Consider the following 17,583-nt stretch of genomic DNA (forward strand, 5'->3'; position numbering starts at 1 on the left):
CAAGATTAAATACACAGAGTCAAAATGCAAGATTATTCACTATGTTTTTAAGCAACATTTCAGGTGCTTCTGGGAGTAGCTAATTTCAACAGTTTGTCTCTAACCTTAGTATCCCACAGTTGGCTGACATAGGGTATGGGAACAGCAGAATACCAGACAACGCAAACTGTACCCCTCTAACTGGAGTCCACCCAAGTGAATATGAATTGTCTGGCTATCCACTGGCTACACCACCAGCATGTTCACTTGGCCTCTTTCTAAATGGTAGAGGCACATTTTGGAGGCGTTCCAGGCAGTACATTTAAGATTTACATGGGTGCAGATGTCCTTTCAGGACTCGATCCACAGTCCTTTTGGTCTTCTCAGAAACTGGTTCTTTAGTTGAACTACATGGAGATAGGTGTTGGGGGCAGAAGCATGATGCCAACAGATTGCGCTATTATGTCCTACTTCCCGAATTTGGTTTTCACCTTGATGACTTCCAAAAGTGTTGTGTCTCAAATCCTGAGTATCAACTTGCAGCTGAAACATACAACAAAAATCAATATGAAAATCTTGAAAGAAAACAATAACTAAGGGAAATGATGTAACGAAATCCCAGATCCTGACTTTCTCACTTGGTCTTTGCCCACCCACAAAAATATTTACCAGATTGTGAAGTTCTGCCCGAATTCCTTTTTTATCCTAAGTTTCCCAATATTTGTATCTTATATAAATAGGACAATAAATATATATTGATTGTTGGTATGAAAATCAAAACATGAATAAGTAGTCCTAATTTAAATTGGAGATAAAACTACTGTTGTTCTGGTTTTTTTATGCTTCACCTTTAGTTTTACCGAAACACAAAAAAGATATTCCTGTGAGAAGATATTACAAGAACAAAATCAGAATTTTACAGATAGCAATAGTCACATTTTGATGTAAATATAAATACTCATGATCCTGTAAGAAGAGTGCCAAAAGGAAGTGGCAAATTTTTATTTAGTTTATTAGTTCATTTAATTTTTCTGTAGCTCAGTTCAGCCATAGGGCCAATTTTTATTCTGCTAAACTGGGTCCAGATTTTAGTATTTTTCTTCCAGGTATAGCTCTGTTAATTGCAGGTGAGATCATCTGGCCCTCTGGATTTAAATGAGAGCAGAATTTGGCCTATTGTGTTTATCTGGTCTGTGGGCCAGGTTCTGATCCCTTACTCAGGCTGAGTAGCACCTTTCTCCACAAATAATCCTGCTGATGTCAATAGGGCTATTAAAGTAAGGTGCATATGGAAGGACATAGCATGTGGAGGCATATCAAAAACTGGTCATCCATGGTTGTATGAATGTGTGTCTTATCACAAGAGGCGGCTGGGGGGAAAGCTAGCATAAGGCACAGTCATCCTGCAGTGTACTTAATTTCTCATTCAGTTTCACCATTGCTACAACTTAAAAGTGAAGGTAGTTTGAAGTTGTACACAGTATTGCAGAGACTATTAATTCAAAGAGCTTTCCTGTTGTTAATTTTTGAATCTAACCATTGATGTATCACCTAGGTTTGATAGCTCCCAGTACCCTGGTTCAGTGTTAAAGGCTGATCTTTTTAAACTCTTGCTTTGCTTTCATGTACAGGATGTTCTGAATAACTTGGGTTCCTGTGAGTTGGATGAAGATGACCTCATGCTTGATTTGGAATTCCTAGAAGAACAGCATCACCATCGTTCTGGTAAGTCATACAAATATTGGATATTTACAACTTGAATATTATTTATGTACTGTAACATAAAGGAAAAAACTAGTGCACTTACTTAGAAGTAATAAAAATTAATTGGGATGAGGAGGGAGAGGATTATGCATTTAGCAGCTTAATGGTTCTAATTGCCTTTGGGAACCGGCATGCAGGATATCATGTTCTTTACACTTCAGTTGCTGATTCCTTAACATCATTTGGGATGCTGTCATTACTTGGAGATCAAGCCTTTTTACTGTGGATCACTTCATATGGCCAATTATCACACTGAGGCAATTTTTACAGAAGCAAAAGAATCCCAATTGCGCCGCATCAAGGACAAATTCATTTGGTTTTCCAGATGGTTAAAATAACTAGTGTTTACTGCGGAGCCACCAAAAGGCCACCACAGATATTAGTGAGCCTGTTCTGTGTGCATGTTAGAATATGTCTTAGCATGGTGCTTAACGCTTTGTCACACTTACTTTCAATTAATGTTTACTAATATAGCTACAGAGAATATGAACTTCTCTCACTTCTTGTTCTTATTATGTACAATTTGATCTTCTCTTTTACTTTTAGTTAAAAACTGTGTATTCTGAATTAATTCCAAATGACCAGAGCTGTTGATGGTCGGCAAATAACGAACACTAATGCTTGTAACCACAGTCAACTCAGATTGTTTTCAGAGCCATGTTGTAACAGGAATAAATGAGATCTTGATGTGTGCTGGCACCTCACAGCATGGAATTCAGCATTCACTGAGCTTTGAAATTAAGTCATTTACGCCCAGATTTTTAAAGGCATTTAGGAGTTGCTACGCTCAGCATTGCCTGACTGATTTAGGAGCCTGTCTCATTTTCAAAAGACTAAATCTTCTGAAGTGTCTAAATCCTTTAAAAAATGTAGGCTCCTAAATCAGTTAGGCATTACAATTCTGAGCACAGCAACACCTAAATACCTTGGCAAATCTGGGCCTAAATGACTTAATTGAAACCAGATTGAAGTTAGTGGACAGAGTGCCATTGAGTTCGAAGGGCTTTGGATCAGGCCTATAATACATAAGAGATTTACTCCTTGGAAAAAGTAGAGCTGTGTTTTTGTAGCTGTTCATGACACACTATCTGACCGAGTAACAATAAAATTGGTTGAACTGAGTTTACATGGTGTTTTTCTGCAACGCAGTAGGATGAAATATGCATGCAAGACACTTAACATGCTGCTAATGCTATTGGCATCACGGTACTATGGGGAAAGACTGAGTAGCTATTCCACAGTGTCTCAATAGGAAGCAGAGTACCCAGAGGACATGCACATGGAATGGCAGTACCAGCAGTACATGTCCTATTTGCAGTATCCTACTGCGTGGCAGGAGGATGAGCCGAACTGGGTAAACAAGGACAGATTCCTATATAAACAGCAGATTAACAATGCTACAAAGTGGTTATAGGAAGACATCTCTTGTGATTAGGTGTTGGTTGAAGATGGTCTATCTACTTAACTCTAAATGTTAAAATAACAAACCTTACCTTTTAACACTTTAAGAAATTAGAACAATTATGCTTTTATTCTTTCCTTAGATTTACTGGATTAAATTCCTGTACATTAAAACTCACTAAAAGTAACCAGAAGATCATATTTATTCTCTTGTGAAATTGTCAAGTTATTGTCAACTTCATTTGAAATTCTGAAAAGGGAAACTCCGATCCTCAAAAAATTGCAGCCTTAAATAGTAAAAGAAAAAACCAGCTGCTAGTCTGACTTTGACTGCTATGAGTTTTGAAGCTGGGAGTCACAATGGTCTGCTGAGAGAATTCCAGAATTTCTGTTGGCCGGTGTAGTAAGGCAGAGTGGCCTCCCTCTAGACTTGAGAGTGAGGGACCACTGCACTCCCTTTGGTGGGTGGAGCCAAACCTGCCCCACCCCCCTTGCCAGAAGGACCGGGGTGGGAAAGGAAGTATAAAGGGAGGACCCTGCTGCTCAGTTGAGTGGGAGCAAGCAGACTAGACGGACGCCTGCTGCGGCTCCCAGGAGCTGAATCCACACCCTGCCCTCCGGCAGAGACGGACCAAGATGAGGGGTTACCAGGACTACCGTCGGCTGTCTACCCAGAGGAGCCCGAGGACTGGTGCATACCCAGGTACTAAACCTTGGGGAGGTAGAAAGTAGCCCAGGGGCAGCTGATGACTGGCTGGGTACAGGGCTGACCGCTTCTAGGTCAGTGGGTTGCTGCTGGATCCCCACTGGCCCAGTGGCAGACCTCTCTGTCACTGCTAGGGCCCTGGGCTGGGACACGGTGGAGTAGGGCAGGCCCGCATCACCCTGCCCCACAAACCTCAGGGTGGCAGACTCCTCACCTTAGGCCAGGAGGCCTGTGCTCCCTGAACACAACTGACGGCACCCTAGACTACCTGCTGGGTGCTCAACCCCTTTTGGAGTCCCCGAGACTGTGTGAGCGCTCACCCCTACCTGAACCCTGAGACTGTATGGGTTTGCTGGTTGCCTGAGCCCAAAGTCCAGGCTAAAGCCTGCTCCCTTCTCTGCCATGCCAAAAGGGCTAGAGCCTATTGACTGTGTGCTTGCTGGCTGCCTGAACCCCAGCTTAGGCTGAAGCCTGCTCCCTGCTCTGCCCTGCCCAAAGGGCGAGAGCTACAGATGATGTATATTTGCTGGCTGCCTCAACCTGCAGGCATAGGCGATAGCCTACTGCTAACCCGGCCCCACCGGAGAGCAGGGGCTTCAGACTGTTAATTGGTGTCAGCCCCAGCTCAGTGGGCTGAGGGCTAAAGACGACGTTGGCATGCCCCACCCTGGGTTGGGGACAGGAGCCTGGATTATTATTTTATGGTTGCTTTTGTTAGACGGATCCTGCCCAGGCGACTCGAGCCCGAAGACTATTGCCCCTACAGTGAGGCAGTGTGGCTTCCATACCTACTGGAGAGCGAGGGACCACTACACTGGTCCTGGAGTTCTAGTCAAATTAACAGTTATAAGAGAAGAGATATTACACGTAGGAATTGGTCTTCTTAAAAATTACAGATTATTACCTGCAATTTGCTAAACATAAATTAGTTGATATTTCAAATAGGGCCCTAGTACTACTATAGTTTGTAATTTTTAGATGTCGTCTTAGAATCATCCGAAATGTTAGAATTCTGATATTGTAGAGATTGTGTTGAATTCATTAGCTGTGTAGTACCTCAGTGAGAATTTGATTAATGTGCCTTATTATTTTGCAAGTGGAACTTCTGATTCAATTACATCTCATCAAAATAATAGAGTATGCACCACAATGAGTCATGGATGATTTGAACGAGCATATTTTTTAACAAATTTAAACTATCTTGTGAGCATTTCCCTGCACTGTAATGCTCTCTCTCTAATCTAAAAGTTTCTCTTGGGATCAGTCTCCCTGTTACAAAGTGACTCACCCCTTAAGGGCAGAAGGGCTGCAGCTAACCAATCCTGATTACAAAATGAGTCACTCCTGGCTCAGAGATCAAGATGATAGTTCTACAAAGAGCAGTGGGAGGCTGCAATAAAGGGGAGAACCTCAGAAAACTGCAGAGAGTCTACAGACAGTGTGAAGGGCTCCTGCAGTGAAGATCCAGAGACCAAGGGTGTTGGAGATGAGAGAAGCCCAAACAGCAAAAGACTCCAGTATGGAAACCTGGATGGAGTTTGGGCCTAAAAGCTTATCTTCAGCTAGGACGAGCAGGGAAGACAGGCTGTGAGAAAAAGAAAGAGCTCCAGCTATGATTCTTGTGTGGTGATGGACTTTATTTTGGGACCCAGAGGAACGTTAAGAGCTATTTCTGTTATTAAACTGGCCCCAGGCAGGGTTGGTGTTTACCAGAGAGAAGCTCATGTGCAGTTGTTAAGGGGGCTTCGAGAGCAGAAAGAAAAACAGTGTGCCACAGTGGCCCCTTTGGCCACAAGGGGGAGCCCAGGAGTCGGCCCAACCCTGTTATGCTCCCAATATTGAGAACGCAGTGGGTATTTTTGGTATTTTTAGCTCCATATCACAGGAAGTCCAGCCATAGTGTATAACTGATTTCTAATATGGTGCCTAGTACTGAGGACATCAGACAAGCAGAATGTTGTAAGAGGAATTATTGTGTAGAAGCTAGATAGAATATTTGTTGCAATAAGAATAGTCAGAATGGTTTATATGCCTGATTACCAGGGGAGAATTACTTTTTAAGGCAAAAACAAACAGCAAAACTACCGGTACTCATTGTGGCTCCAATATTCCAATGTACATTTCTTAGTAATAGTATTAAATGCCATATTTGGATTTTAGGACCCAGATCCTGGAGAAGGTTTTGTGCTTGCAGTTCCTTACTCCCAGCTGATTCTCTTATGGTGCTACTTAGGTATTAAGGTCCACATTTGCAGCTCCCATTTCAGGATCAGGCTCTTAGACGCTTATTTGTAAATAGGCATTTTCTATACCTGAAAATTATGCTAGAAAATGATTCAAACATAAGTTAATGTTTACAGCTCAGGTAACTTTGGGGCTTGATCCTGCATGAGATATGTGGTGCAGATCAATACATAGCTTTGAAAAACAGGCTACACTCACGTGCGAATAAGTGCACGAGCTTGTCTCCCATAATTCACAGTGAAGCAAGCCCCGCAGAAGAGAGGAGGATCAAGTCTACTGTGCTAAAAGGACTATTACCCTATTCCACCCCATAAATACACTTGAAGGAACATTATGTAAACTTGTTTTCAGACCATGCAAAAAGCATATTCAGAGCAATACAAATACCCCATGGATTTTCATATAACCTCCATTAGAAAAACAAATTCCATAATAACAGCACTGGTGGTTCTTCTGTGTGGTATCCCTTGTTTTCTTGTTTATGAAGGATAGAAGATAAAAGCTCTCTTAAAAATATAAAGTAGCCCAGTTATTTTTAATAGCTGACTCCAGGCATGCCCAGAAAAATGATTATTTTAATCTGAATTTCTTTTAAAAAAAATCTAAGGCTCTGTCATGATTTTAAATTACTTGTATACATTGCATGTGACCAGAATCATGATCACCTCTAAACTGAGCTGCTTATAACAAATTGAAGTGCCCCGATAATTTTGTAATGTTTTTAAATTGCAGAAGCCTGGGAATGTTAATCAATTTTGCAATGAAAGTCCTGCTTAAAAGACAAAAAAAGGGGGAAAAGTTCTGCAATTTTAAATAAAAATATACAGAATGGACTCATGTAAAGCCACTAGAGTGTAGTTTCACAAATATTTAAATCTGGAAGTGAGTCACAGTTTAATACAGAAGTCTGAAACCTATTGATTAGTGTAAGATGGAACCTGTCAAAAACTGATGCCAAAATGTTCAGACTTGGGTATTTAAATTTAGCTACCCAAATTCATTTCTAGGTGCTTAAATTGAAGCTGCAGGTGCTCAGCATCTCTGAAAATCAGACTTCTTGTTTCGATACCTAAATATGGATTCAAGCGGCTGCTTTTAAACAACCAAGTTTGACCATTTTTGATCAGATCCTCAGCTGGTGTAACTTGCTGTAGCAGGTTTAAATCAGCGAAACAGTGCCAATTTATACCAGCTGAGGATCTGGTCCTTTGACCCTATATTCTAAATAAAAACTTTTAAAGAATTTAACACTTCCAGTTAACTAACCAAAGTAACCTTTATGTGCAGAAATGGAGCATATAAGATAATTTATGCTGTTTTGTTCATGTTCAGAACACTTGCCTGCTGCAGCTAAGGATCAAACTCCATGGTTCAGTGCATGGGCTGATTGCTGCAGGGGTCAGGAAGTATTTTCTCCCTTCTCCCCCCATGTAGCAGTAATAGTAGAAATAATAATGTTTAACACTGATGATGTTAGCTAGCTAGCTAGTAGAGTAAAGGGGGAAGTGGGCTTCACCATTATAAAGTGCTAAGTATACTAGTAACTGGCAGAATGTAGGACACCAGCCTTGATGGATCACTGATCCAACTGGTACAGTGTGATGAGGATTATGATCCCTGTAGTGCATAAATCCTTAATAAGTTAGTCACAGTTAGTAGACACCCGTGAGGTGGCATGACAAGCTCTAGAAGCCAAAATCAACATAGTTAAGGTAGTGGTCATCCTTCTTGAAAGTACAGTATAAAAACTGTTTACGAAGATCAGAGAAGGTACTTTTTTAATGGGCTGGGTGAGGTTATGTGGCACCTCCCTATTAACTGTTCCCCATTAAATATATTGTCTTTTAGGCTGCCAAGGCTTAAATATCTTTTAAAGCTGCTATTAAAAGTTTATAATAATATACTAGATTTAATGTTTCTAGCATTGTTAATTCACAGGATGTTCTCTAAACCTAGCTGCTGGTTTAGACATGTTCCCTCTCCTGAAGAGCTTACAATCCAAGATTGTCAAGAGAAGCAAAGATGAGATAAGGAACAATCATTCTGTTTTGTTTTTTTTTTAGTGGGATTTTTTGTATGTGCTATATGTAGACATATTTTGACTGGAAGGGATTAGATATATCAATTTACCATGTACACATATTTATGTTAAGATATGGCACTGATTATTTTAGTCTTTCTGTGTGAAAAATAAGAGTAAATAGGTCCACTTTTTATTTTTTGGTTTAAAGTTTAATGATGTGGTGCTGTGGCTATTTAATACTGCAAATAATGAGAAGACAATGTAAAATGTCGGTGACATAATTAGGGCTCATGGGTTATCCTACTACCACATGCTGATGTTAGAGATAGGTAGTTTTTATTTTGTGCGCATTAGTAGGATCAGAAATGTAGTGTTTTCGGTTGTAGCATTGTATCATAATGCAGATATTTGTTTCTCCTCAATAGCCAGATCTTTAAAAAAAATAATGGAATATTATAAATTCTCTAGGGCAGGATAGAATATAGCTTCTACTTTTCATTTGGATAAAAGTTTTAATTATTTTTTGAATGGCTAATTAAAATTGTCATACTAGATTCTGATCTCTTTTACTTCCTTTAATAAGATATTCAAATTCACAGTGATCAACCCCTGTAACAGGAACAATCCAGTGTGTTTGTTTGCATTGTTTTAAAAAGTGAAAGTTGTATTAGATAGGCTCATCGTGTTTTTGAAAGCCTGATAGGCCTTAGGCCAATATCTGTTGATACACAGCCAAAGGTTGGTGTAATGGCCCAGTGATGTCAATTAGGAATTAATTAGGTAGTTGCTAAATTATTTTGAATTTGATGAACAAGCAGTGTGGAAATTCTGTAGTGAATTAGGAGCTCCTCCTGTGCCTATTAATTAAAGGTTGTAATTTTTGTTGTTAATTTTTAATGGGTAGTAGCACAGCTCAGCTGAGACGGAACCCCATTGGTTTTGAATGTAGAACCAGCCCTCACATAAGGATAAATATAAAGAACAACTGCTGGGTAATGTAGCCTATAAAGATAATGCTTGACCGTGTAGATATGGAAATGTTTTGACATGTAAGTAGGCCCAAAAATCTATTTCCTAAAAATAGACTTGACAATTATCAAGTGATGCCTGGCAAAATATGAGTAAAGTGATATAAAACAATTCAGAGGCAAGTTGAAGATAAATTAGGCTTTAATCCCAGGTCACATTGTAAGCATGTTTTGATCCTAGCTGGTTTTTACAAGTGTTCCAGACAAAATGTTAATGTTTTGGAAAATGCCATCTGTATTGATACTTATTGTTATGACATTTAAGCAGGAGTTAATGAAAGATGAGTTTAATGTTAAACAGGCAGTGAGAAAGTAGAAAATATTTAATTATGGTTAAAAGGGTGGATTAATTAATGCTAATTAATTAAGGGACTGTGACTGGGTGGATTTAGCCCACTGCTGGAGGCCTCAGGGTCCTCACTCAGTCCCAGAGAGGAGCAGAAGTGAAGTCCTTCAAGTGGCCGAGTATGGCTGCAGGGGAAACAGCGAATCAGAAGGGCTGCAGGAGTGGCCAATCAGTGGCCAGGAGGGCCACATAAACAGGAGTAGCAGAGACAGAGTCAGTCAGTTGCTGCCTGGAGCTACAAGAGAGAGCACCAGGTTCCTGGCTGGCTAGAAAGAGCAGCAGGACTATGAACAGCTCGGTATGGGTAGGGCTGAGCTCGGGGGGTGGGCTGCCAAAGATCGGGAGAGCTAAGAAGGAGCTCCTGGCTCGCAGAGGGGACCCAGCAGGGACTGAGCTTAGAAGCCTTGGGGTTATGGCCCTGTACCAGGGCTCGGAGAAGATAAATATGTATCCCCTTGGAAGCAATTTGTTCTATTCCACCTACAGCACCACAAACTGAGAGACTTCAGGCACAAACACTTGATCGGGCAGCATGGGGGCGGGGGGGAGCACTCCTGAGAGGCAGGTGCCAACCCTGTTAGAGGGGCATTATTATAATTGATTATAAAAATCAATATGCTGATTTTAGATAGGTGCACCCATCCACTATCAAGGTACTGTTAGAGAAAGGATTATACCAATTCTCTTCATGCAAGGATTGATCACTCCTATAAACATCATTTAAACTTAGAATGTGAGTATAAATGCTGTGTATATTGTAATGACTGCTTGCTTAATTAATTATTTAATATTAAATAAAGTTTTTAATTTTGTCATTCGTGTTATTCTCAGTCCTCCACTAAATTACATTATCTGTAGCAGCCCTGCAGGCTCAAACATTAAAGAATTCAGTTTAGTTTTATTCCTTATTTTTAAATTGTTAATTGGGAACACACAAATCAAAGGTTACGGTAGCAAAAGTACAGATGGGGGCAGGAGTGACCAATAATTGGTGTAAGACAACATCGTGTTTGTTTGAGACAGATAGACACAGATTACAAACTGCATATAGATAAAAATACTTGTTTCTGAATACAATACATATTCAGAAAGTCATAACGAGGGAAAATAGGAGCCTGGTCTGTTTGTAGGGCATGTTGCAGTTATAGAAGAGTGAGGGCCAGATCCTTATCTAGTGTAAACTGGCACAGCTGCATTGAAGTCAAGAGTTCTACTGTTACGCCAACTGAAGATCTGGCCCTAAGGGTGGGAGAATACAGGGTATCCTTGAGTGTTGCAAGCTTCAGGCAAATTGAGGTTAGGTCATGTTGTAAATTAAGCTGTGGAGAAGAACCAAGACCTGAAGCAGCAGTGGCGCAAAGGTTGGCTGTGTTTGCATGTACTTTCATTTTGAAAGAAAATGCACCAAATGGAAGTCTTGCAGGAGGAGAGAGAAACTGTGTAGGACAAAAAGATGGTCCTCAGAATAAAACTATGGGAATTCCTAGGAAGCAGACCTACTTAGAGAGAAGTTGCATCTACGTGTCTGACGGGGTGGTTGGTGGGTAACTTTCTTTCAGTTCAGAAAACCAGTAAACCAGAGTTTGGTTTTACATACAAAATGGAAAAAAAAAAAAGTTCTTACATGTATAAAATTTGGGCACCACTACTAATCAGATAGGACAAGTGATAATCTGTTGGGAATTTAAATATTTTAGCTCACTCGTGTTTTTATTTCCGAGTGTGACAAGTGTGTCACTTCTTGCAGTTGGTTATGTCACTGTGCACAGCATCTGTACGCTTACTTGGATTTTCAGTGGGAATTGGGCAACTAAACTCCCATTTGTGCCTTTGAAGAGCTCTTCCCCCATTCCCTATATAGATTTGCATACATGAAATATCAGAATTAAGCATGAGCAGCATCAATTTAGTTTTATTGTTGAGATTCCCACATCCATATTTAGATTTATAAGTTTCAGAACAAAATAAACCCATGTAGCTAAATTAACAAAGAATACCATGCCACTGCTAATAATTGGATGTTCATATTACTTAGTGTCGAGAGCAGTGGCATCCTGGTTCAAGACTAAGGCTCCTAGTGCTACCGTAATACAAAAAATAATGAGCATGAAATAAATCGAACATGTGACTTTTCTGCATGTATGTCATAATACAGATATCGTAGCAAAAATTAAAAAGAAAGCAGGAACTATTGAACCATTATTCTTATGTATTCTTATTATTTTATGCAATAGTTTATAGGCTAATTCTTCAACAAGAGAGCCTCTTGTTAAAAAGATGGAACAGTATAATTAGTTTCAATTCAGAGTAAACCAATTTCAGGCCTTACAATCCTATTATTTAAATGTCTGTACGGTTTGCAGGCATGGATTGTTTTGTAAGCTGTGATTTGTGATTAAATGAGTTTCTCCAAAAACTGGAAGAGGCTAGAAACTAAGATTTTTCAAATCTCCTGAACATCATTTTACTGGGGCTGGACATTTTCCCCTGAAGCCTAATAGAATGAATCTGACACAGTAAGACAATAACTTAAATCCTCCAGTGAAATAAATAAAAGTTGTCATTTGCTAAACTGTTATAACTATGATCTACGCAGCTTCTTAAAGAACACCAGATACCCAGGGAAGTAATCTTGTGGGCTTTTTAATGAAGGAGTCAGTGATGTTCCAGATGCCAAATGATGCTCTAAAACTGCATATTTATGTTTGGTGGAAATGATGTTACAAGTCTCAAACCATCAGTTAACGAAAATTTAAAAAGCATTACAAAGATGGTACCACATCTGCAGTATTTGTAAGATATTGTTGTGTTAGAGTGGAATTGAATGGAGGTGAGTGACTGGAATCTTACAGAAAAAAGATTATATCTACAGTATATTGTAAGTAGTACAATAACTTATGTACCATTTGTAAGTTTTAACAAAACGAAGCGTGAACTAAAGCACTATTCTTTGTTCAGTAGCCTGTATAAAATAAACCGGGTACATTCAGTCTAGTTCCCAGCTGACAGAAGTTCACATCACAAAACCGCCACCAATTTGATATTATCGTGGAATTCTTGTTGCCCATCTCAGCAAAGAAGCTTAGTAATGAATGCGTATAGTGACTGAACTACAAGAGAGATGGAGACTCCATACCTTTAGAGATGCTTCCTGTAGGTCAGGCTTAAAGCACATGTAAGATGGTGTAGAGAAATTTTCCCTGCCATCACATGTGCTGTTCCTGTTCTGTGGGGAAAGAGAGGACTTGAGTTTCTTGAGCTTGCTCTTTCAGCAAGCAGTATATTCTAGCTTTTTTTATTTTGAAGGAGGAAGGAAAAGCAAAATATTAAGAGCCTGACGGAAGGTTTCAAATGTGGGTGCAACTTAGGTTCCCAAGTAACTGATCTGAATTTCAGAGGTGCTGATTGTATGCAAATCCCATATTCTTCATTGTGCTCAGCACCTCTGAAAATCAGACCAATTATCTAGACACCAAACATTTTTTTTTTTTTTTGCTTAATAAACAGACTACAAGGACAGAAATGCACAGTCCAGGGTCATGAGAGAATTCAGCAAAGGAGAAGAATTTGCTGTGGTTCTCCTGGACTAATTAAAAACAAAACACGTCTCAATACAAAATTTCATGCCTATGTGATAATACTTTGATACAGCTGCTAAACTAATGCTGGTATCATAAGCTGCCACTTACTAAAAGAACCAATATAGAAATTAAATTAAACAAGTGCTTTTTTGCTTCCTATTGGGAAGGTCTAGAGTAGGCAGGCATTTAAATAATACAGCAAAAGAAAAACACAATGAGATAAAACATATCTTTTCCAAGTGCGCCCTGGGGCAGGGGAAAAGAAGCAATCATGAACATCACCATCATTACAACACATTAAGACATACCCATATTCATTTAAAACAATTGCATACAGTTTTCAATTTTTTGGACAATAAAGTTTTAATAGTGTGCCAGGTGCTACTTTTTTGTGTCTTTCCCATCTTGAGGATTTACACTGAGATAGTCCTTTTGTCAAAATGGAAATGCTCTGAGTACTTAATCAGACAGTGAAGAGTCTGCCTTTGGTTCTCAATTGCTTCCGAGCATAACCAGAGTAGTAAAGGTGAACATAAAATTATCACCAGGAACCTACATTTATTCTTCAGAACAGTCAGTCTCAGTTCATGACAAAACAATTACCCTTGCTTGTTTCTAGTACAGTCCTCCCAACAGATTTGTCCAGCACTTTGCTAAGTTTGGAAAGTGTGGGTTGGTGGTGGCATGTGGTAAATTTCTCACCCCTCTTCCTTTTTTTTTTTTTAAACTCCAATGTTAAGAGCTGATAAGGAGGACTCTGGCCTAAGGCTTGAGAGACCTGGGTTAAATTCCCTGCTCTGCTACGAACTTCATGTGTGACCTGTGTATGCTTCAGTTCCACATCTGTAAATAGGGATAGTCGTACTTTCCTATCTCACAGGGGTCTTTCATTAAAGATTGTGAGGCACTTGGATGCTTCAGTAATTGGGAACATATAAGTAAGGCTAAGATTTTGTCATGGACATTTTTAGTAAAAGTCAAGCTCCAGGGGTCCCCTCCGCTGGTGACTCTGAGCTGCGGCGGTCCCCCCTGCCTCCCACGGCTGCTGGGAGCTCCGGGGGTCCCCCCACTGCCCGAGGCGGTCAGAGAGTGGCGGGGCTCCCCCGCAGCTCCCTGCCTCCGCAGATGGCAAGGACCATGCAGCTCCCAGCCAGCGCTGGCTGACGTCACAGAGGTCTTTGGAAGTCATGGAATCTGTGACTTCCATGACCTCCGTGACTAAATTGCAGCCTTACACATAAGTACCTTAGGGTGATAGTCATCTTTAAGGGTTTCTTTTAGATTTTGTCATTATTCATTATGAGCCAGTGGGCCAAATTTTTTTACATCATCTTTAAAAACAAACAAACAAAAAATGTGCACATTTTATCAGAGGAAAAATATTCATCACCGTAATACTCATCTGTTAGGTGCTAAGAATAAATGTCTTCTTCTTAATCTCGTAGATTGTGCCTTTACATACAGAGCTAAATTCTGCAGTTCTTACTGACGAAAGGCTCCTGATACTGTTACCTGCATAGGGCACCCTGCCTATACTCTACTGAGGGTTTATGGCATGACCCGGTCAATTTAGGCACCCCCACCCTTTCCCTACCAAGTGCTCAGGGTGTAAAGCACCTATCCTTTCCCACGGGGCTCAGGGAGAAACCTGGTCAATTTTAGTATCCGCGGGTAGAACCATCCCTCAGGTACAGTGAATCAGGGTGACTGCCCTGGCCCTGTGCTTTGGGGGGCCCCTTAGGAGGTGGCAGGGAGGTGAAACGGGAGGCAGGTGAGTCTCTTTTAGTATCCCCCCTAATTTCCCAGTGCCTGGGTGTCTCTACTTTGCAACCTTGGTGATTTATAACTTTTGTTAGGGACGTTCCTGCAGGGGGGGTGCTTCATTAGCACCAGAACATTCTTTTTTTAAATTTTCGTGCTGAGCTCCCTGAGTTTCACCCAAGGCTGGTTTAATATGGGGAGGGGGTGTTGATCAGTTAGGGGCTAAGAATAAATGTCTTATTACATCTCATACATGCTGACTTTAGATACAGGGCCAAATCCTGCAGTCTTTACTGACAAAAAGCTCCTGAGACTGTATCACACTTGAAGCTTGTGGTGGTGGTAGGAGGTATCATTTGCCTTCTGTAGTGTCACATCTGTGCCTGGATCTTGTGGAGGACTGTGTGATTGGAGAGGGCTTGATGTCTCCCCTTTGAACTTCTAAGGAATCTGCCAGATAATTAATATAGCCGGAGGCTATGTTAATTTTTCTGCTCTTCCACCTCCATACTGTAGGACTGTCTTTTGAGGACGAATTCTAGGGGAAGTGGCAAGCAGGGGATTTGGCTGTTTGGAGTCTCTTGGTTCCCTCCTTCTGTGTTTACTGTGGGATGGTTGTCCGGCCCACAGTGAGTAATACTGTGATTTCTCCTTTTGTCTCATTCCTGAGTCCCAATTTTGAGCCTTTTTTCAAACAATCATTTATTCATGGAAGAGCCGTATAATTAATACATTTCAAGCTTTCTCTCTCTCTCACCACTCAGATCACTTCTGAAAACCCATCCTGGTGGGTGAAGCCCATCAGTGATAGTATTAACTTATCTTTCCTAGCTTACTGAAATGTAGCCTTTCTATTTCTTTCAAACTGTAAAGCCTTCAGGGTAGAGATTGTGTTTTTTATTCAGCCCCTTTGCTTGCAGTAAAGCACTATGTATAGCTGCAGTGCCTTGAAATATGTATTATGCATATTCTACCTTCTGTTCCTTTTAATGGAAGAAAATATCTACCAGGTTGATATTCAAAAAGTAATGAGCCATTGATGAGTCTGTGAAAAGTTGGTTGCCAAGATACACTATTTTTCCAAGAACTTACATTGATGAATGAGTTTCTTATTAATTCTGTGGTAACCCTAACCCTAACCCTAACCCTCACTGACCACAAGCACTGTCCATATTTGCTATGTAAATATTTGAACTCTTTGAGGTCATGTGACAAAAATGAAAAGCAAAATGCCATTTTCTGGTAGGTAATTTCTTGAAAGTGGAGGAGAAGAAGATCAATACTGTGATGGTGAGAAGCATGGTATGAGTCATTTCACAGATAGAAATGAGGGAAATGACAGACAGTTGTTGAGGCGGGGAGTAACTATGATAAATTGACAATACAAATGTGTTTTGAAGCAGTAGCAGCCCAGAGAGAAATGGCAGAATTAGCCACAGTAGGGCTATGTCTTCGATACAAAGAATCCTACTTGGCCTAATTGTTTTATGCCAAAACTCCCCCAAGGATTTCATCTAAAATATATTCCTCAGAATCAGAGACAGGTTTCCATGTTGCATCATGATTGCCAGTGGTACTGCGAAGCTCATGGGCAGCCCTAAGCCACATCCACGCAAATCATGACAGATGCAGATACTTTCTACACAAATGGAATCCTAAAGACACTCTAGTACGCAACTGTGGTCATCGAGTACAGACCATGGAACATATAGTGACTCAGTGTCCAATTCACAAATATGAAGGAGGCATGACAGTGATACACTCTGCTACTCCTGATGCAATTATCTGGCTTAATTGTCGGAGTGTAAAACTATAGTTGTTGCTCTACATCTACATCAACCATACAAAGAAGAGGATTGCTGAATCTGTGGTCGTGAAGAAACATTGCAGAATTGCTTGGAAAATGGATAACTTAGTGCTTGCTCTACCCGTCTGCTCACTGTGGACCAGCAGGGTTGACGATACCGCAGTTCCTTCAAACAGTATTGACTTACTTTTAGTAATAAGGAATAAGTTGGACTCTGTTCAAACTAAAGAAGTGATTGAGAACCTAGGGACTGAGAGTGAAAATATTATCATAGATGATGAAGTGCTGTTTATTAAGTTTTGTTGATTGTCGAAAGCTTGGGCAACGAGATTAATCTGTGGGCCATGTTCTGGGATTGACTACTTTTTTTTCCACAGACTTATTTTCTGTTAGAAAAAAGAAATTTACTTTGAAAATGTATTAATTTGGAAGTTGAAATGCAGACAGGAAATAAAGAGAATAAAAATTTCCATTTTTTGCTTTTCACCAAAACTGTTAATTTCACAGAAAATACATTTGACAGTCTCTTTTTTCTCCCAGGAATAAGATATAGAATATCTCTATTTCTGAGTCTTCATTTCATTGTTTTCTGCCCCAGTTATTAAGGTTTTGTTGTTTGGTTGAGTTTTTTTGAGGAGAGGATGTGGTTTGCAGGGCTACTCTGTAGTGCCCCCTTCAGGGCCACACAGGTTATTGCTTGCATGCCCCACCTTAGTCTACAAGGTTTGGCCACCTACTTGGGGCAGAGTAGTCTTGGAGTCTACACCTAAACAATCAAGTCACAAAATAGCACCACAGGGTTCAGCTGTCTGCACTCTTAAACAAAGAGAGGAAAAAACCCTTCAAATGCACACTTGGGGGAAGCCTGAGGAGCTCCTCCTCTGTCTCAATCTCACCCAGCTTTGCTCTTGAGCAAAAGCTGGCCTGCGGGTTCCTGATTGGT

General features: G+C 40.4%; 1 protein-coding gene across 2 annotated transcripts in view; it reads left to right on the forward strand.

Moving 5' to 3' along the window:
* Positions 1 to 17,583, forward strand: part of CCSER1 (coiled-coil serine rich protein 1) — a 709,611-nt gene that overhangs the window by 201,561 nt on the left and 490,467 nt on the right. For both annotated transcript variants that reach the window (XM_077814383.1, XM_077814384.1), the window contains exon 4: positions 1,611 to 1,704. In XM_077814383.1, the coding sequence (XP_077670509.1) occupies positions 1,611 to 1,704 (94 nt within the window). The remainder of the gene's footprint in view (positions 1 to 1,610; positions 1,705 to 17,583) is intronic.

This window comes from Eretmochelys imbricata, chromosome 4 (assembly GCF_965152235.1).
Source record: "Eretmochelys imbricata isolate rEreImb1 chromosome 4, rEreImb1.hap1, whole genome shotgun sequence".
Taxonomy (NCBI): Eukaryota; Metazoa; Chordata; order Testudines; family Cheloniidae; genus Eretmochelys; species Eretmochelys imbricata.